Genomic DNA, 23,256 nt, shown 5'->3' with positions numbered 1-23,256 from the left:
CAATGTATACTTTTAGAATTTTACTCATTTTTAAATATGGAGTGGACGCTTAAAGAAGATCGTGTTGCAGTTATTGCGTTGCATCGTTGCGGTTACGCGCCAATTCAAATTTTTAACGTACTGAAAAATTTGAATATAACCAAAAGATTCGTTTATCGTACCATCAAACGATACAATGAAGACTCTAGTGTAGATGACAGGTCAAGAAGTGGTCGCCCTCAGTCTGTTAGGACTCCAGCAGTGATAAAAGCTGTGAAGGCGCGAATTCAAAGAAATCCCAAACGTAAGCAGAAACTGTTGGCCCTTCAGATGGGGTTAAGCAGAACCAGGGTGAAAAGGGTGTTAAATGAAGACTTAGGGCTTCGGGCATATCGAAGAAAAACAGGACATCGTTTGAATGCTCGTCTAATGGACCTGAGACTGAAGAGATGCCGCGCTTTGTTGAAGTGGTACGCGGGAAAAAAATATCGGGAAATCCTTTTTTAGGATGAAAAATTTGTTACCGTAGAAGAGAGCTACAACAAACAAAATGATAAGGTGTACGCACACAGTAGTGAAGAAGCGAGCAACCGTATTCCGCGTGTCCAACGAGGTCATTTTCCATCCTCGCTCATGGTATGGTTGGGAGTTTCTTATTGGGGCTTAACAGAGGTACATTTTTGTTAGAAAGGTGTAAAAACGAAAGCAGTTGTGTATCAAAATACAGTCCTGACGAACCTTATGGAACCTGTTTCTCATACCATGTTCAATAACAGGCACTGGGTATTCCAACAAGATTCGGCGCCAGCTCATAGAGCGAAGAGCACACAAGACTGGCTGGCGGCGCGTGAAATCGACTTCATCCGGTACGAAGACTGGCCCTCCTCCAGTCCAGATTTGAATCCGTTAGATTACAAGATATGGCAACACTTGGAGGAAAAGGCGTGCTCAAAGCCTCATCCCAATTTGGAGTCACTCAAGACATCCTTGATTAAGGCAGCCGCCGATATTGACATGGACCTCGTTCGTGCTGCGATAGACGACTGGCCGCGCAGATTGAAGGCCTGTATTCAAAATCACGGAGGTCATTTTGAATAAACTTTAGTGTCATAAGAATCTATGTTTTGTTAAGTTCATTTTGGTATATGAATGGTTACATAATGAATAAACTTGTTTCAATTATTTTACATTAAACATGTGACAGAATTTATGACCTGACTAGGTATGTAGGTTACTGTAGAACTTTGCTTCACAGTCCAAAATTGCAGTTGACTCGGTCATAAGAATGAAAAGTCAGCTCTGTCGGAGCGTAGTGCAGGAGAGGCAATCGAAACTTATATCTGAAGTGAGAACTCTCTGGGACGAATCTCCAAATGGGGCGATTAAATTTAGCTCAAGCAAAGTTTGTGGGTTCACTGTGTCACTTTATTCGGAACTTCTTGGTTTACGAATGGGCTCCAGTTCTTTCTTTGTTCTGTACTGTGTTTTCCACGTGACATCTTATGAGGAACTATTCGACATAATTCCGTAATCATGCCAAGGTTATCTTCGAACGTGGTATATGTACGTAGAGTAATCAGCGGTGGCAAAAAGTTACGCCCCTGCCTTTGCTGACGTCTACAAGAGAAGCCTTGATGCGTAATTTTAAGGAAATTAAAATTCTAAATTTAACGTTCACATGCATTTTTCACAATTTGATGTCATATCTTGAAAAAAAAAAGGTCAGTTTCTCCAAGGTTGTTGATTTATACGATATTTATATTACTAGAGGAATAAACATAGCCTAGCTTTGCCAACGGATCGAATACGTTAAATAAGTAAAAAATAAAATTAAAACTATCTTAATAATTGATTGGAAAAATATGGTAACTTATTTTTTAATTGAAATTACTTTCTGTGTATAATATATTTTAGAATTGGAATTATCATTTCAGTATAAATTTGATACATACGTGTGACTACCGCGAATGCCCAGCTTACCGTCTAGTGCTCGAGAGGCAGGGTACATGCCTCTCGAGCCTTATTTAAAACTAGCAACCCGCCCTCGCTTCGCTTCGGAAACATTAAAACACACATGAAACCAAAAATAAAAAATAAAAAAATAAATAAAAAAAGCCTATGTTCATCAGGGACAATGTCGGCTTCTAATGGAAAAAGAATTTTTCAAATCGGTCCAGTAGTTTCGGAGCCTATTCGAAACAAACAAACAAACAAATCTTTCCTCTTTATAATATTAGTATAGATCTACTAAAAATTTAGATCCATACTAGACTTAGCAACGTAGCTAATGAAAACTGCTTAATTTCTGTATATATAAATGAATGCAATATGCGCAGCATGCACTCACTATTGATATTCGGAAATAGTTCTAAATTATTTGATGCCTAGCTAACTGAATGAATTGCAAATGTTTGCTGGTCAAACTGCTCTTATATAATAATATAAATCTCAAATAATTTATTTAATCTAGGAAAATTAACGGTGGTTAACTTTTAGCACACCTTTAAAGAAAAGGTCTGACTAAGGATTTGTGTCGAACTTTCTTGACTGTCGAAAGTTTTAATGATGACTTGGTTCCGTGCCGATGTGCAAATATCTATTTGTCATGTCGCGATCGCTTCGCGGAATCCGTTCCTGCGTTACAAAGAAAGTCTCAAATTCTCACCGTTAGATTCGAAACGATTATAAAAATTATGTAAAATTACTCACGTTTTTATTCTAGCTTTTATTATAGATATACTATTTATTTATTATTATGACAGATAATTACAACATTTAACAATTTCTTCTTCAATATCCTTTTAAATTTCATTAAAGAAACACTCGACTTCCAATAAGTAATTTTATAAAAAATACACTTCAAGTCAACTCTGTGTATTCACAGGCTGTAGTGGAGTTTTCAGGTATCGAAATGTGAAACTTAAAAAAACAGATATGACAACAACTGTCTCTTGTTCTTGTTTCTTTCTGTTTAGTTCTTGTTTCTTGTTTTCATGCCTGCCCGAAACGCGCATAGAGTGAACAACACAATTAAATCACAGAGAAATACATTCCCAGTTATGATAAGAGCCCCAATTTACTAAAGTTCGCAACAAATGAGAACAAATATTTTGACACAAGGGGCGGGCTCGATGGCGAAGCACATTCGCCGCGCACCGCCACGTACATAACTAAACGACTCTGCACATTTAATTGTTACAAAAAATGGGGCTTCGGTTTTGCAGTAAATAAAAGAAACGAGACCATTTTCTTTTAAATGTAAACTGAAAGTAAAAAATGTAAGTAATATTGGATATGGGTAATGATTGGCCGTACTCACTTATATCACGTCTGTGTTTGATTCCCTATGAGCTCGTTGCATTATGTGTTTCTTCGTTTACTCGTTGGACTATTTCATGAAGAATATCTAATAAATTAATCGAATAACATTAAATTAACACATAACACATAATAAACATTAAAAAACGCGAAATCAATCGTAAATGTTTCACATTAACCGCCCGGAATGCATGAAAATTACTAACCTTGAATATCTTTATTGTTATTACGTCACATAAACTATTTATATCTTTTAAGCATTACATAATATTGTAAGTTTGCGAAGTTAGTAATTTTATCTCTGACTCAATTGAATAGTTCACTGATTATAGAAGTAAAGTTTACGATAAGCCTCGTTCGTGTGGTATCGCAATGTTATTATTAGTTTCCGAACTTACTACGGCTTTGTTTGGCAATGCTTATCTTGGTATTTTGCGGATTAATTGTAGATGTATTTTTTAATTCAAAGAATAGTTGGAAGGGTTCAAACCACTATCATAAAGTAACGTTTCTTCCAGAAGTACGACAATTGAAATTTGTTTTTGTATTGACTGTCTATTCGAACCCAAGTTGTGCCCAATTTTCGCCGGAGTTCCAAAACAAACCAAAAATATTATAGTAAAAGTAACTATTAAAATATTTTTTAAATTCATGACACGTTAGTAATATTAATTAAATTCATCAATCATTAAATAAAACTAATTTCGTGCGACCCCTCTGCTGTCCAATACATCTCTCTATTATTCGTCTGTACTTTACTAGTGTAGTAATACTACCAGTATTAGTACATTATTTACTGACTCTACTTCACTAACACCCTTCATTCTAAGACATAAATAATGAATAAGTGTTAGATACTCATGTACTTCAAATAGTGAAGGAATAAGTAAAAGATAATGGACAAGATTAATCGTAAAACATTTTCGCACCCGTATCGGCGACCCTCATTACCCCAGAGGATTCTCACGAAGCAATCCACTCGATGAGCACTCGAGTCACTTTATTGCCACCAAGAGGTCAGAAAATCGCTTCTTAAAATGTTGTTTCGTTCAACAAGTGGCTCCTAAGAATATCATGCGCTATATATTCATGAATATGAAACCTTTTGGATGTCATTAAAAAGTAAATTATTTAATTATAGTTATAATAATGAAAAATTACTACAGAGATAATGAAAATAGAATAATGAAATCAAAATAAGAAACGCGATTATATAAAATTAGTTTTAATTATGTCAACGACTTGCGAGAACCGTACAAAATACAATTTAAATTAACAAAGTGAGCCTCTATTTCAAATCCATTCGTATTACTATTTCTTATTGCTACGTAAAAAGCAAAAGAAACCGCAGGTCATTTAAAATAATATTAATTACTAAACATATATCTCTCTCTCTCTGAGTTACATTCCTCATGTCTGAGGATCGTGACCATCTCTTCCCATTATCCTTCTCTGGATGATGTCTCGCCATCTTCCTCTGTTCTCGGCAGTGTGTATGGCAACGTAGACTGTGGTATCCAGAGAGAGTATATACTACTATATACATATATTTTAATGTAAATCATTTTTTACAAAATGAAAACAACGAAATCTCAAAGCGTACGATAATTGGCAATGTGTACAGTTTAGACGGTAATTTAATTAGGGTTCAGTGTTTAGTGGGGCGGAACTGTCGCACACAGGTCGTCGGGGCGTAATTACCAACTCCAGTGACACGACGCTGTACGTACTCGTGTTAGACGTGATCAACAAAACATGACACGCTCTGCGCCCCGTAATCACTTTTAGATCTGATCCATTCCAACAAATACGAGTATATAATGTAATTATTACGGTAATTGAAAGAAATTGACTTTTCTTGGGTTTGGTTTTTTTTTGTTACAAATTCCTACGTGGATATGAATAATGGCGGGCGATCATACATCATGGCATAAAAAACGGGAGACCTATGCCCAGCAGTGGGTATCAAAGGTAACATAACTTTCTTATTTCTAGCAAGACGGACAATGAACTAAATAAATGTTCAGTAATTGGGCCTCGGCACGGTGCGCGGCGACGTGCCGAGGGTTCTCGTGTGCACAATTACGCAGCAATTATGCCACGTAACGCAAAACCTCGTAAATATCTTCAAATAGGTTAAAAGCCTATTTGTTCCTTCCTATACCCCTTACGCATGTTTACTTGGGGACATGATAATTAACCTCCGAGACAGTAAATTTTTATACATAATTTTAATCATCAAAAACGAATCTAAATGAATAATTTTATTGAGTTGAATTCAATAAGAAAACTGTACGAATTTAATAATTTTAATACAATGTTATGTCTGTTATAATAAAAAACATACTTGGATAGCATGGGGCTCTGGTAAAATAGCAACACCACCTCTCTCGGGCAAATTAATTTAATTAGGAACTAATTCCACGTCGTGTCGTGATAACATGTACAATATACTAATACTACCTCATTTATATTAAATCTTGTATCTAGAGGCATAGATATTATTATTAGGTAACTTAACTTACAAGCTTGTGAATGTTCACATTTACTAAAGTTGCTTAATTACGTAGGTATAAGTCATGAAAAAGTTAACATTTCACAATAACATACGTACGTAGGTGTAGGGCATCATTTGTAAGTTAAAAGTCTTATTGGTAAATTCTCTTCTGGGTAATATTATTATTTATTTATAAGTTAACGTAATATTTTATTAATAATATGTAATTATTGGTTTCAAATAAGGTTATAATATTATACAAAATTAAGCTTTAGTATATGGAACTTCGAATATAATCATTTCATTAAATCACAAAAATCTAAAGAAATGGAAAATTTACACATTTCTAGTTCTATATTGGAATAAGGTACAGAATGTTTAGAATATAATCGATAATATTTTTATATGATCAGCATTTTAATCGCATTTTTCTTTAATTATCTATTTAACTTGCTGCGGTGAACGGTGAACGGCGTGTATTAATTTGCAGTGTTATTATAAAGCTTTTTTCGTTGTAGGTGGAGATGTTGTACCAACGCTACTTTCTCCGCATGAACCAGACGAACATGACGCACCTGCTGGGGTTGCTGTTGACCGTCGCCGTCGGCCTCATGGTGGTGCAAGTTCGGACGCTACTCCTTGCTCAGAACTTCCTGGGAGAACTCATACCGTTCCCATTCGTATTGAGCAGTACGGAACCTAATCTGTGAGTTTCATCGGTGACATAATCGATTAGAGTTTAGCAGCAGACTAGAATGAGTCGATCAGTATTTATTGAGTTACGTGGTGTTTGTTGTGCAGAGAGCCGCTGGAGTTCTTCACGCAGTACCCGCGCTCGGGCACGCTCAGCGACTCGCAGTCCTTCGACGACACCGACCCGTCCCACTACAAGCGGATCTACTACGAGAAGGAGCGGGTCGCGCACATCATCAACGTCATCGTGCTCGGACTCAGCGCTCTGGTCTTTGCCTGTGAGTCTGTAATGACTTTCTTTGCGTTGTGGACGATTTGACGTAGCATCATGGTTCAGTGATTACTGGACGTCGTAGACACGGGCGTGCTGACACTAACTTTGAGGAGTCGCGTTGATGTGTTCAGTAGTGCTGTAAGGAACGCAAGCTGTAACATAAGCATGGCGACAATACCAATTGGCAAATGCCGTTTGCTGTTCGCAGCACATTGGTATACAGAGGGCTCGCAGGGCGCTGCACTCTTTGTTCGGGTAATCCCTTTACGACCCTCGCCGAAAGAAATAGGGTGGTGCTATTCTAGGCCACTACATCACATCATGATTATTCTATCACTAAAACACAAGGGGCTATTTTATGAAACTGTGCCTTTGGCCTAGCTTTGTTCTACTCCAGAAATATATTAACTAGAATGAGAGTTTGTATTCATGACGCAATGTGCTCTGGCAGGCCTGCTGGCGTGTCTGAGCCGTCCCGCCATGAATGAGATCTACCTGCTCACCATCTCTTATGTGGTGCTCGTCGCATTCCTGCTCATTGAATTCTCATTTGCCGGAACTTCAGTACTGCGGTAAGTTTTGTTCACAACATGCTTCAAAATCTGCGTTTTTAACAAATAAAATATATCATTTTATGCATGTGTGTGTATATCTATCTAACTAGTGTAAAAAAAATCGTGAGGCAAATGAAAAAGTCGTCTTTCTTTCTACAACAAAGTAGAAAGTTGAGTTTACAACTTGTTCCTGCTAGAATAGCTTCTTAAAGAAACAGGTTGACAGTGAGTGGGGTCGTGCAAAACGAATGCACCACGCTGTCGGACTCGGTCCCACGAGCCCACTACTGCCCCACCACTGCTCCTATGCTGCTCTTATACTGCTCCACTACCACACACTACACAGGCGAGGCGCGTCACGGCACACAGCTATTCTAGATTTCGTGACGTATGTACACGCATAACTTCAGAACGCCTGCAACAAATTGGATAATTATGTTTTTGTTGTTTTTATGTTGAAAAGGTTCTTATGAAAAAAAAAATTAACAAAATTGCGCGGAAAATTAGAACATTAAGACAAACTAACCAACTTATTAAATTTTCTAATGTAACCTTATGGCGTTTGACATAACATTGACAGAATGCGTGCTGCAAATATCAAATTTGTATAAAAGAAAATTCAATAAAATCAATAATACATTTTAGTCCCCGAAGCGAAGCGAGGGCGGGTCGCTAGATTGTATATAAAACAATAGTCACATTCGTATGTATTAATTAGTTACTCATTAAATAAACAACTACATCGTAATTTTCTGTATCCTAGCTCAAATTCTAGCATATAAAACATAAATGTTTTAGTCTAATTTCAGAAATAATTACACATTTCTTTTAGATTATTAAAACTATTAAATTTCTATTTGATTATTGCTACACTTTGTGCTTATGTCTATTACACTTACTATTACGTTAAGTTATAAATAAAGGTAAGATATAATCATTTTTCTGAAAACAAAATTAATTTTTATATATATAAAAGCAGCTTAAGGGCACTGAGTTCATGTTGTATACTCGTAGTATAAGTAATTGTGTTATCCTCTAAGAAGTTTCACTTTTTCCACGTGCACTAAGTTGCACGCGCACCATTTTTCAAAATGACGACTCGGCTGTGTTGCCATGTTACCTACCGCCCTAGGATAGCTTTACGTATTTATCTAACTTATTATTTTCATAATATTAACATTTTTACAATTATTTAATAACAAATAATATTAATATAAGGTGTGTAATACGTTTCACATTCATAATGCATTAAATATTCTTTTGAACAAACCTTCAACCTGTTTACACAATAAATTTACATCATACAGTGCTTGCTGGTCATATAATTACAACGTTTATTTGAAGGGAATGTTTTTACAAGCTAACAAGTTTAAGTAATTGCATGTTTCTTTTTGTATTTCTCTCGTACCACAAAACTTTATCATACTAGCAGTACACATCCGTTAAGCTGATAAAAGGAAATATGTCTCAGGTTGGCCAGCTGACAAACCATATCTAAACCCAATAGAGCATCTGCGGGGTGAGGTTAAGTTTCAAATGGAAGGCAATTTAAAAGAACTGTGCGATGTTTTCTCAGAAGAATAGAACTCTAGCTCTCTTATGAATGTTCATAAATTAGTAGAGTCAATGCCTCGTTTGTGTAAAGGGGTAATTAAAAGTCACGCACATGCTGCTGACTATTAATATTAGTTTAAAATCCATGAAATGTATTGTTTTCTTTGCACACTTCACATTAATGTGATTTATTTAATCTACTTTAATTTAATCTACTCACATATAACAACTCTAGAGCTATGTAATAAATCGTTCTTGACCATTTGTCCAATAGCATTATTACTATTTGAATTTGTTACCAAATTAATAAAAAAAAAGTAGTGATATTATTCTGCAGTTGTAGTCCCGTTTGATCTATTCATGTGGGTATTTCATAACATAACTAGTTACTTTTAAGAAAGAACATATAACTACACATTATATGACTTAGATAAAAAAATCAGGAACTTCAAATCGTTCGTAATTACATGACCACAACTGTATACATAGATGAAGATAAATACATGCAATGTGTGTATATATATGTAGTAAATATACATAATTACATATACCTATTACTACTGTAAATATATGGACTGAGTGTATGTGTAAAGTTGGAACAAAAGTTGAATCCATATCAACAAACGCGGCCCGTGGCGTTTGCGCGGCCGCCCTCTCTCCAACTTACATCAGATCATAAGTTTCGCTTGAACTGTTCGCTCGAAACTAACCACAGAGCCAGGGTCAGCCCATTTGTTTCTCGTTTAACAAAACATTCCCAATGCTCGAGCGGCCCGCCCTTAATGTAACTGTTACTTCAATAAACTGAACAGTTCGTGGAGAGACACGCTGACACGGTTTCGAAAGATCACTTTACATAACTGTTTTAATTGTTAAAGTAATTGTTTTTAGAATTTTCTTATTAAGGTCAAATTTAGTTTAATATAATTTATAAAATAATGATATATGCAATCATTATGTTAGGAAGGAATGCGTGGCAAATAGAAAAGCTACTAACCATTCTTGAAAACCATAAGGGGCCAGTAATCGTCTCGCGTGAAACATCTCCCTTTATATTCAGGCTACGGTTGACAGTGAATCATCTCAGTTCCGCGGAACAAAGAACGTTATTAGAATGTTGTTATGGTCGGCTACCACTCGTATGAACTCGTATCACGTAACCAAATATTAATCAAATACCTAACAATCATTTATGAACTTGCCTTGCCGTAAACTATGTTTTATTTCGCTTCATGCTACACTTATTTTATTCATAAATAATATTTCCACCTGGAAAGCTTTTTTTAGTATTTCAAAATCATACCTTCCTATTATTTTAGCGCTTGAGAAACGAGTATCATTTTTGAAATGAGTAAGAGTTTCACATCGATATTTATCCGAAAACTATGGACATCTTTTTATTGATACATACTTATCTGGTACCAAACGATTATTTTACTGGACAAGCAATAGTTAGGCAACATAACTAATCACAATTACTTTTTTATTTCTTACTAGCTGACCCGCAGACTTCGTAGTGCCTCAATCGATAAATAAAAGACCTAAGCTTTTGTATAAAATAAACTTAATACAAATAAAATGAATCCGTCCGACGGGGATCCCTCCGACATCAAAGGGAAAACAAAATTGTTACTTTTATTTAGTTCTGAGCATTTTCATATTTATCTACCTTTTAAACCTTCTCTGGACTTTGACAAATAATTCAAGACCAACATTAGCCAAATCGGTCCAGGCGTTCTCGAGTTTTAGCGAGACTAACGAACAGCAATTCATTTTTATATATATAGTTAGATAGATAATTTCCGTTTAACGGTGATATGTAAAAAGTTCCAATGTCGTTTTAAAACTTTATGTTCATTACTCGTTAATATTTGAATAAAACTTTACTTTAAATTATATCCGATTACGAAGTGCTGCTCTAAGGAATTGTTTAAGATGATACCATCAACTCGTTTTTACCATCACACTGCTCGCCACCGAAGTTCATATTTTATAATACCTGTAGTCACTGCGTTCATCCACAGTGCGCTTCCAGAGATCATTTTTGCCAAGTACCATACGGCTTTGGAATGAGCTCCCTTCCATGGTGTTTCCCGAGTGCTATGACATCTCCTCTTTCAAACAAGGCTTGTGGAGAGTACTTAACGGTAGGCAGCGGCTTAGCCCTGACTACGAACGAAGACAAACGTGTCTATTTCCATCCTGACTAGGAGTGGGTAATATCGGTTTTGCCACGTATCGAATCGTATCTATATATCGAGGATCAATATCGGATATTGAATCTATATATTTTCTGAATCTATATATTGATGGATGCTAGTAGATTTTCTCGATTCATGATATTTGAGATTTGAAACGATACGCTGATATAATATCGTAGTAGATATAGATTTAAGTCAACGTTATACGGTTGATTTTCTGATATCAATTTATAATATGATCTTAAAGTAATAAAAAGAACATGAAAATAAAAATATAAAAAAAACTTTCCTTCATGCTTTTACCAGGCTTAGGACTGGTTACATTATTTTCAGTTTTTAGTATTTTGTGTCTTAATTTAAAATTACAAAATATACCAAAAGAGTGTAGATTTCAAAAGTTTAATACAAACACAAGAAATAAACTCAATTATTTGGATTCAACTAAAAATAGAAAAATGTGTACTTTAAAAATCAAACACAAAAAACTTTTAAGTATTTATAAACACTTGTCCAAAAATTCTAGTTCAAGGTCAAAGCGCGTGAAATTAAATTCAACGATGCAAATAGGCTATACTGCATTCAAGTTAGGATCGAAAGTTGAAACTTCTTTCCTTAATTGTATCCTGCTGATACGCTAAGAATAATCTACAGACATATGGACTTAAACATAAGGTTTACAATTGTATGGATAATGCCTGTTTCTGTTTCATTCATCACATGATATCCCTATCGTGCGCTCACTCACTCTGGCCGATTCGATACGAACCAAACAAATATTGCTGATATTAACGAATCGGTACGATATGCCGATGCGCATCACATCGAGCAATATCGTGTATCGGCTGATATCGAAATATAGATTTCGATTCACGAATCGGTACGATATGGCGATGCGCATCACATCGAGCAATACCGTGTATCGGCTGATATCGATATATAGATTTCGTGCGGGGCGATATCGGATTCAACGATATTGCTGCGATATATAGATATTGAATCTATATACGATTTATATCACCCACTCCTAATCCTGACATTGATAATTATGAGTATAACGACTACGCTGGAGAGAAAAAGGCAGCAACGGACGCTTTTAGTATATCTTAGTTTTGAGCGATCATCGAAGAAAACGACTACCTGCGAGGTGTTTTATCGCAAGCTCAGCGGCAAGCAGTGACTCGGCTGTGCCCGAAGTACTAATCTTATGATATTCATGAGTAAGAGGCTATCGTCACACACCTTTAGGTAAAACTTTTCGTGTCTAAAACTCCGGATGCAGCCGTCTGCCTTACTCATTAGGACTTAGATTGTGAGTGACTACGTCTTGGTACCATAAGTCATCCCTGATTACACACTCAAAGACTGACTCACACTGTCAAAGACTTTCGTCCTGCGGACATTAACCCTGGACTAACTTTACTCTGGTCCTGTAATCTGACTGACAGTATCGATCGAATTAAAGGCTTTCTTGTAGTTAGACGCAGACAGACGCTACGCAAAGTGACAGGCAGTGGTCCTCGGTATTTCATATACCCTCATGCAGCTTCTTAATGTAGTCTACGGTATTCTAGTATTTACTGGCTTGTTCGGGAGGCTGGAAGTCATTGAACCTATGCGCAAGACTGTTCGTCAATTTCTCGAAGCTATTACATACATAAAATATAATATATATGGCACAGAAGTGAGATGCATCTATAGTTCCGGAGATTATCACTCTTTTTGAATAAGAGTAAGAGAGTTGAGTGTCTCGGGCTTGTCTGTACGATGAGTCCTGACAAACTTGGAATCGATCGTGTCTATGGATAGAGTGTAAGGTCAGTCGCAGTGAATTGTCTAGAACCAAGTACATATGTTACAGGTCGTTAACAGTGAGCACGGGAGCATGTTCGCTGTTCACGTATGTGACGTACGCGACGCTCCCGGTGCGACTCCACGAGGCCACCATCGGCGGTCTGGCGCTGGCCGCCGTCAACATCGGCGCGCATCTGCTACTCGACAACTCATCTGACATGCAGGTCAGTATTACTTCTTACGCTGCAATGCACACACAGTTACTGCGACCCATACTCTAGCCTACGGTCTGCCGCTCGGTGTAGTTTGTTAGCTGTTAAATGGCTACCAGAGCCAATGGGCAATATATTGTCAATTCATCGCTTGTTGAGAAGTCCTAATTGAGAAGAAGTTAAACGAAAGTATTAAATGTCGGTAGTCGGTTTCATAAAGAGTACAATAATTGAGAAGTGCTTATATACGGCAGCTGTACTGCACGATCGCGACGCTGATCGCGTGCAACGCGGCCGGCATGCTGACGCACCAGCCGCGTGAGCTCGCCCAGCGCCGCGCCTTCCTCGAGACCCGAGACTGCGTCGAGGCGCGCCTCCTCACGCAGCGCGAGAACCAGCAGCAGGTACCCGCCGCCTCGCACGACACTCACGCCACTCACCAATCTTACTTGTTTACACTGCTGACTTGCCACCTTTCTCAATACTTTACTAAATAAACACAATTATTTTTATGGGTTTCACGCTCATACATTCAGGTTTCACTTTTCTACTTTTTATCATTAACTTCATAAATAAATTAAAAATACCCATTCATATTTAATAATTTTGAAATATCTAAAATTTAATTAGAATATAATACATATTTTAATCATCCAGTATTTAATTGCACAAAAATAGACACATAATTAAACAAAATAGCGTATTATATTGCAATTCAATAAATACATATATATTTTCGAATATAATAAGAATGACGCAACTGGAATTTTTTACCAATTACCTTATTATTCAATACATTAAATGAACACCTTCGTCCGTAAAACTAAGGAATAATTTTAATAAGCTGAAACGCACAAGTTCCGAGAAAAACGGTGGAAGTAATCCAAGGGACTTTGTCTTTTGTCAACTAAATTAAATTCTAAGCCCCGGTATTTTGTGTATTTCGAACAGTAATCATTCGAAGAAAATAAAATAAGTTCTCCAGCTGACAGATGAAGACAGGAGAAAATGTCCAAACTGTTTATGTTCATATTGCTGCATCACTGAGGGTCAAGGAAGCCGGTCCTATGCGCTTAGCGTATACCTGTTCCTTGTTTGATAACGCCACGAATTTGTGTCTGAACAGTCTATTTAATATTCAGATTCATTAACATGATTACACTTTTGATGTACGATCAATTTGGACAAAAAATATATCGGCCCGTTTCCTATTCCTTTATGAATTCCTGGATAATATTTTAATACAGCAAACCTATGTGAAAACTTTGCACTATAATATAATTAGACTAATGTTATTACAATTAGTAGAAAGCCTTCATAAAACCTACTGCTTCCCGTTTTGTACCTGATACATTCCTAGACGTACTGCAGCATCGATATATTTATGTTAAATCTTTATATATATATATATATATATATATATCTGAATCTCGGAAACGGCTCCAACGATTTTCATAAAATTTAGTATACAGGGGATTTCGGAGGCAATAAATCGACCTAGCTTCGATTTATTTTCAGAAAATGTTGTTTTATTCGTGTTTTCAATAATCAACTTTATAGATAATCAACTTAAGCATAAACTTTTTTTAATTTTTTTGAATTAATATTATTGCATTTTTGTGTTTTCTTTTTTTTATTGTTTAGATGGGTGGACGAGCTCACAGGCCACCTGGTGTTAAGTGGTTACTGGAGCCCATAGACATCTACAACGCAAATGCGCCACCCACCTTGTAAGTAAGTTCTAAGGTCTCAGTATAGTTACAACGGCTGCGACAGGGTGATGATACCTACCCGCGTGGACTCACAAGAGGTCTCACCACCAGTAATAAGGACCAGGGTCAGAAAATTAGAGGTTTCTTTTATTTGCGTTACTGGTAATAAAGACGAGAGAATATGAACTGTAGAGATTTCAAAGGCATCAGTGAGGTTTGTGCTCATCGAAATCGCGAGCTATGCAATTTGATATATTTTTTTCCGATAGAAACTCGTTGCAATATCTGATGCGCGGTATTAATCTAACGCAACGATACGTACCTGCCTCAGCTCGGTCCGGGAAAGTGAACGGGTAGTCAACTTTTAAATTTATACCGATATCGGTAATACGAAAATGTAGGAGACGAAATCTACAAATAATGTTACATAAAATAATCAAATATAAAAAATAATCTACAAATAAAATAAATATACGCAAATAATGTTAATCTATAAAGTATCGTTTTTGACATACAGTAAACTATTCAGTAAATGTTTCTTGGAAAACATATTTGAACAAAAAGTGAATTATTTTATTAGAAACGAGTTAGTAACCCACGCCTTATTAATTTAATCAATAAACTTAAGGCTGATCACACGTAAAATCACATGTACAATCACGGCAATCAAGGCGTAAGACGGATATAATATATAATATAATAATTTCCAAATTGTCGGTCTTTAGCACTATTAGGTAAAACGGTCCAGAAGAAAATTTCTGCTGGAAACCTCGTTAGATTATAGTAAGTAATTGTAAAATGCTGCTGGTCGTAGCTTGTAAATTCGTAGAGCTTACTTGATTTCGTAGCAGGGCTACGATTGCTACAACAGACGAATCCAAATCAAGAATCCACCCATATCGCTGTACCATGTGGTGAAAGTTATTACCTTAAAGCGGTCGACAAATTTTAGATCGTGTTACCATTATTAATGTCCCAGGAGTGGCGTCCAGGACATCTGGACCACCCTCACTTGTGCTCTGGTACTGGATTATTAGCATACACATAAAGGATCTATCTAATAGCTAATATCTATAGCTAATCTAAAATTTTAATCTAAAACAAAAATCATTCAAAGTATTTAAATATAAATATAATAATAATAATTAATAAATAATTGATATTTTAAAAAAATATGTCCGATTATGTATATATACGATTATGTCACAGTATGTATTACAGTCTACATACATTATAGTTGCTTATTAGGCGAAAAATAAAAGACTTTTTAATTGAATTGACTTTATGTTTAGATTGGAAATCGTCGATAAGCGTTAAGTATTTTTCTTTAAGTATTTATTTTTAAAGTTAAGTGTTGTTATTTAATTTTTCACGGCTCAACGTAGAGAGACCTATCAGCAAAATCTTTTGAAATTCGTAGTTATCAGTTTCTGTCCAATTAGTTAATTTATGTTATCAGCTTGGAATCCACATTTGATTAATTGATCGCCAATAAAAACGACCGTCGTAAGTACATTAAAGTATTACAAGAGAACAAAAAAGTTTATTAGTACACCCGTAAGCTAGTTTTGCTCGAAGGCATACTGTCCCAAGATCGAACGAGTGAATAGTAGAAACCATAACACGTAGACATGATGTAAGAGAAGAGTGTCGGCCGACATGAGCACCCCGCTTTAGCGCTGTGGGCCGACTGTCGGCGCGGAGTGGCGCGGACACTTCGATCAACAATAGTAACTAGATTTCGGGTCGGTGCATAAAATCCGTCTCGTCAAATAACAGCGCACTTGAAATGTGAGCTCTTATTTTGTTTAGTTCACTTCAAACACAGCCAATGTCAACCCGTCTCACAATACCGCAGTGTGTATTCAAAAGTTGCAAAAATAAGGCCCGAAAAAGCAATTTAACGGCCGGAGTATCTTACTTTCGGTAAGTACATGAAGTATAAACTATATTGTAAGCTTTAAACTTATAAATAATATTAAATTTTGAACAAAATTACCGATTTTTAACCACCGCTACAAATGTTGGCCAAGGCTCGGCCAACACATGGACAAACTTTTGCTTAACAGAACAGTAAATGCATGGAGTAGATTTGTGTTGTAATAATTTTTTTAAATTTGTTAGCAGCACTTCAAAATTAGTTGGTTAAAATTGGTTAATGCTGCTTTTGTGTCTGTTTGTTGGACTCTCATTAGATACTTAGCTTTCCATTTTTATTTTAGCTTTCCTAGCAATCACGGGTGCAGAATGGATCTCGATTGTCGCCAGAGAAACAAGAGATGACTTTTATAAGCCAGCTAAGAACTCCGCTTATTGACACTGGACATCTTTGCCTTCCGTGCTCACGGCTACTGAAATGTGGCCGAAACATTGTAATAAAAATACCACGCTTGAAACCGTTTAAACGTTGTTTTATTATGTGCACTGGTCGCGAAAACTTAAAAATATATATTACACAAAAACGTAACGCTAATAAAATAATAAGTAATGTTTAGATACTAACAAACATACATTTCCAAAACATAAAAAGTAAACAACTAAACTTTTACTTTAATTCATTAATAAATTATTTTAGTGTTAAGCGCGACTCCCTTACCTCCTGTAGTAAATAGAAATCGGCATTTCAAGAAGCAAAAATAAATAAAGCAAAACGATGTTAGTTCTCAGAGCAATTAAGGGAAAAGTTACTTTATTTGTTGCACCCTTAAGATTGATTTAACATTAAAAGTTGTTTAAAATATGTCTTTTTATTGGTAAGTGACAGGAGTAATTTATTGCTTTGCTCGTTTTATGTGACGAATGATCGTAAGTATTAGATAATGTTTTGGAGATTTGTGACTTTATTACTAGGTGCCATAGTTGTTATTAGTTTGAAAGTAAAAGTGTTTCAAAACTTTTTTCTCCGTTTGTTAGTAAACGAATGTAGCTATATAAGTATATATTCACGCGGACAGTTTTTGCTTTAATTTTGTACGTATCCCTTTATCTAGTTACTATTGTTGATCGAAGCGCGGACACGACACAACCAACTGGACCCGCGACTCGGGGCGCTGTGCTTGCTATGTTCGTACAACATACGCGCCTTCTCACGGAATTAAATATTAAACGACATACAATATATAAAAAATAAATATTAGCATTTACAATTTTTTTTATTTAGCGGACGCGTACCTTGTTTTCTAATATTATCCAACTATTATATTTTTGTAATAGATAGTAAGCTGACTGTTTGTAGCCAACGGAACATTTTTTGCCATTACTAATACAAATGAGCGTAAATATTTTTCTATATAAATATAAAATTATAAACACATCTCTCGAAAACCTTCAATTAAAAATAAAAAACAAGGTACTTTGTTTCGGTATAAAATTCAACGGGGACTGCGTGTTTTATTTGAGTGAACGTTTGAACAAATTGAACGTTTCATTATTACTGGTGGTAGGACTTCTTGTGAGTCCGCACGGGTAGGTACGACCGCCCCGCCTATTTCTACCGTGAAGCAGTAATGAGTTTCGGTTTGAAGGCTGGGGCAGCCGTTGTAACTATACTGAGACCTTAGAACTTGGCGCCTTTACGTCATAGTTGTCTATGGGCTCCAGTAATCACTTAACACCAGGTGGGCTGTGAGCTTGTGCACCTATCTAAGCAACAACAAAAAAAATATGAATATATTGCATTTCGCATCGCTCAAGTGAGATGTGGAGCTGGCCTCGTTCAAGATTGCGTTATCGGTCGCTTTTCTACTCGATACGTTTCTGACACATCCGATTTAATCCGCACACTCGATTTCCTACGCGAATACGAGAACACGAGTTAATCTCATAGAACTAATCTCTGAGGACTTGTTTGGATTTCATTGAACCATAGTCAATTTTATAGTGAGGTATACTATTGTGCACTAATCTTACCTATGTAAATCGATATTTACTCTGAAACTTAAAATTAAATTCCTGTAAGATATCCAATATTCCCAGTACATTTTAAATGTATAATAATGCTTTGTTGTCATTCCATTTCAATACAACGTTTCCCGTTGCATAAATGATAAATTAAGTAATACACCCTCTCAGATAAATTCGCAAAATGGTTTTGGTACCTTGTCAGACCAGATGGTGTTTTCACGAATCAAAGGCCCGAAATGCAGATTTACTTGATCAGTTCGGTTCAACTGCAACAAGCTCGCTCGGAAAAAAATCCACATATTGCTAATAATAAAAAAAATGTGTGCGTGTACTAGTGTACACACGTAAGAAGTGAAACTTGTTTATGGCCTTATTTTTCGAAAAATGATCTACATGCAACTTTCTAGAAATTGGTTAAATAAAGTTAAATTAGATAAAGTTTAAACAAAAGGATTTTATTATCATAGACATGAATACAAAAAAGTTAAATTAGATAAAGTTTAAACAAAAGGATTTTATTATCATAGACATGAATACAAAACAGATGGCGCGTAACGGAAAAAAGTGACGCGTAACCGAAAAATGTGACGGTAAATTTTTTTCCAACGCCGATAAGGAAGTTTCACTTCAATAAATACAAAGGAAAACCGCAAACAAACAGAAACGGCTACAACTACATATTAGATTCAAGTAAAAATAATAAAAAAATTTCAATATAAGCAAAATTGTTGAAAAAGCTCTTTTAAAGTTTCCGGCAACGCTGCTCTAAGATTGTTATTAGTATTTATACTATGCAAATCAGAGACTTGGAAAAGCCAATATTTTTACAGGCATACATTAAATGTTCAACAATATTTTTGAACGCGTTTTAAAATTACAAGTGCAGTGCAGTGTATCGGTACTGGATGCATGGTTCTGGGCTTTATCATTCGAGTTAAAAAGACTTTACTCTTTAGAAATACCAGATATTTTTCTTCAATTTCTAACAGGAAAAATCAAGAATCTATAATTACATCAAAGTAATTAGTCACTAGAACGTAAAGTGATCGGCAAACACCTGACACCTTTGACACTTGCAATGGTTGATTTATTTGGCAAAGCAAATAGAAAGTGCTTACAAAGTCGTACACCCTAAACTAATTTTATGATATACACTCACTAAGCAATTGCAAAAACAAATAAATGCCCACTTTTACAACATAAGTCGATGAGTTTCAAATATTATCGCTAGGAAACACTATCTTACTTAACTACACTTAACAAAATATGTACATCTAATGAAAAAGAGAAATAAGAATGGTTTTATATTTAAAAGACATACATATTTAAAAAAAACAATGCACATGTATTTAGAGTTGAAGAAGAAATAGAGCTTCGAATATTCCGGATTTTTTTCCGATCCAGCTAACGCACATACATGCTATTTAATTTTAAATATGTCGGGTACAGGAGCGGCTGCTGCTGTCCGTGCTGCCGCGCCACGTCGCTATGGAGATGAAAGCGGACATCGCGAGCCAACCACGCCACGAGCAGTTCCACAAGATCTACATTCAGCGCTACGAGAATGTCAGGTACGCTCTACATGTGTGCCTCTTCATACAAACAACTGGATCATCATAGCATTCTTAATTGCTTGCCAAGTCATCATACATTAAGATAATACATATATATGTATATACTGTGTATTTCCTGATATGTAGAACCGTTGCGACGTAAAATCATAAAAACAAGGAACACACTTACGCATTTATTATTAAGATATTACAATAATGTTACCAAAGTTTTATCAAGGAGATCAGCGATTTTACACTGGTGGTAGGACATCTTGTGAGTGACACCAATTCACGAGCGGACCAGAACACATCGCGCTCGTCAGAATACTCCTCACACGTGTGACTCCGTACGGTCTCGCCAATGTGGCTGCCGCATCACTGAATTTACATTACAACAAAATCATTAGGCTGTATCACAAAGTACATATGTCGTGTTTCACGGCTTGTTCTCCGTGTCAAGAGCGTCATCGTGAACAGAGGGCGCGAACTGAGCCTCGAAGTTTAGATTAGAATAGTTTTGACGCGGAATGAGTATTAGATTCGTAACACTTTGATATGGAAATATGAATCGCCTGTCGCCGGATTAGAGTTCGTCCATACTACCTAGCAAGCACCACTGCGTTCATCCACGGTACGTGTCTAGAGATCTTTTTTGCCACGTACCATCCGGCTTTGAAATGAGCTCCTCTCTACCTGAGTACATGTCTTCCTTCAAACGAGCTTGCAAAGAGTACTTGACGGTAGGCAGCGGCCTGGCATTGCCCCTATAATTTGGGACGTCTATGGGTAACGGCAGCCACTCACCATCAAGTAGGCCGTATACTCATATGTCTACAAGGGCAATCAAAAAACAAGCATTGTGAGCTCTACGCAACGACATTTCCAAAAGAAACCTCATTTGTTTAGCAACAATTCGTAGCAGTGACTGGTGAGCGTGGATCGTGTTTGATTTTCGGGAATTAATCGCGAAGTACCAAAAAACGCTGTATCTAAATTAGAAGTGCATGAAATAAAAATATACAAATTTAGAAATGAATAGTGCTGCCAGCTTCTATCCACATTGTGTGAATACACTACGACAAGACAAGTTTCGTGAAGTTAATATTACACTTTTGACGGCTCCATGCAATGATTTCTCCTGTATTCTTGATAGCATAAGACAAAAGCTTACTTTATATTTAAATGAATAATTCTTAAGATAAGTTACGCGTTACTAAATGCTCAGAGAAATGTTCCAGAACTAGTATCCGCGTCTTTGAGGCCTCAAGCTCTACTTGAGCTTCGAAAATCGTGGGGAAATGTAACTTCAGTGCCAAATCCCAAAATAGAATACTTGATTCTACTGCTACTAGCTTGTTAATGAAAGTTAATATCCTGGTTGCATAAAAGTGATCACAAATACTTAAAATTACAGATTTTTTTATGTTTTTCTCACGTAAAAAAACCACGTGCTATCAAGTTCCGGAAAACTCTAAAATTACAATTGAACGTTTTATTCTCACAGCATGCATCTATATAATTAATAACAACTTCTGTTAAAAAATAATTCAATCTCTGCTGTTGTTTCTTACGAAAAGCGTCTGCGCATTTTGTTTTAGAAAGGTTTTGAGGTATTGAATCACAATAAGCTGTAAGTGATGTTTCGGAGTTAATTTCAAAGTTCATAAAGTTCCTTTTGAAAATTCACAGAGTAATGTGGTACAAGTACAAGTTAAATTTGTAAAGTACTTTTTTAGACTTTATACTTGCCCCAACCGCAGGCAAAAATCCTTTGTTCCGGCCGAAGAGCAGGATCAGTTACTATTATAGTATCTCGCCTAGAAACATAAAAGGCGTCGTTTCAGCTTATTTGAATTTATGTTCGTTGAATTCCTTTCCCTAATAAAATGTAGTTTATCTAGTATAATAAACGGGTCGTCTCGTATTCACTTGATCCCTAATATTTTATATACGGTTTCCATTCACATTACGGCCGACAGTGCATGCATACGGATAAACACGAATATCCCAACACCATTTTGAACCGTAACGCACTCTTTGAGTTAACCTGTACGTACATATGTAATGTGTAATAGTGTACACCTAATAGTGTGATAAATAATGTATGAGCAAGCTGTTGTTAACGGTGCAGTTAGTCTTCAATCATTTTTAATTTGAATATGAGCTGTACATACTGAACGGCGAGAATATTCAATAACTCAAAGAATGGTTACCTACTAACTCGACGTTGCTGTCGATCTAGTGGTAGTGAACTCCATCTAAATGTACCGTGCAACTTCAACAGAGACAGCAATTCATAAAGTTCATAAGCTGGTGTAGTCGCGCCGGCAGGTATGTTAGAGATAAGTTGCAATTAAACTATTTAACGCGAATAGACGTACGAATGCTCAATTGAAGAACACCTTCGAAGCAAACCAATTTATTGTTACAGCCCCTTGTTGTTGTAACACTTAATTGTGTGAACATTGTTTCTCCAAGAAACACCTGGCCCGCCCGACGTAAGTGCTTACACTAATCATCATTTTACTTTGAATAGGTGAAATAAAAAGTAGCTGTATCAACAGTTGCATGACCGAACATTCCACTATAGATAAATTCAAAACCATAATACCCTTATTAAATTAATTTAAATGTATGTGTTTAACAATGTTAAATATATAATGATAACGCTAGGAGAGGTTTTTCGATCATAATTGATGGATTGCAAATTCTATGGACAGGACTTTCTAAATTATAAAATATTATATATATATGAGATAAATCTCAGCAAAATTGAACTCGAAATATTTTGCAAAGAATCAACAAAAGAATGTTTTTATATTTAATTTTTATAACGTATAAAATGAAACAGCCATTTGATTTGACAGTATCGAGATCAAGGTGAGAGTTCGACATCGCAACCAGTTGCGGCCAATGGTAAATAAAGTCCCGAGCGATCCTTACAATACAAGTAAGAATCTTTCTAATTACTCGAACTCGCACAGACATCCTTAGTAAATTCAAAAAACAATTAGA

General features: G+C 36.0%; 1 protein-coding gene across 2 annotated transcripts in view; it reads left to right on the top strand.

The window, feature by feature from the left end:
* The window catches only part of LOC101739615 (adenylate cyclase type 6), a 203,776-nt gene that overhangs the window by 154,762 nt on the left and 25,758 nt on the right, over window positions 1-23,256 (top strand). For both annotated transcript variants that reach the window (XM_021352310.3, XM_021352309.3), the window contains exons 7-12: window positions 6,313-6,500; window positions 6,596-6,765; window positions 7,213-7,333; window positions 12,929-13,085; window positions 13,328-13,477; window positions 20,138-20,259. In XM_021352310.3, coding sequence (XP_021207985.2) covers window positions 6,313-6,500; window positions 6,596-6,765; window positions 7,213-7,333; window positions 12,929-13,085; window positions 13,328-13,477; window positions 20,138-20,259 — 908 coding nt within the window. The remainder of the gene's footprint in view (window positions 1-6,312; window positions 6,501-6,595; window positions 6,766-7,212; window positions 7,334-12,928; window positions 13,086-13,327; window positions 13,478-20,137; window positions 20,260-23,256) is intronic.

The sequence above is a fragment of the Bombyx mori genome, chromosome 1, assembly GCF_030269925.1.
Source record: "Bombyx mori chromosome 1, ASM3026992v2".
In the NCBI taxonomy this organism is placed as follows: Eukaryota; Metazoa; Arthropoda; class Insecta; order Lepidoptera; family Bombycidae; genus Bombyx; species Bombyx mori.
Note: the sequence above shows the minus strand (reverse complement) of the source record. Positions and strands in the feature narration are given on the sequence as shown.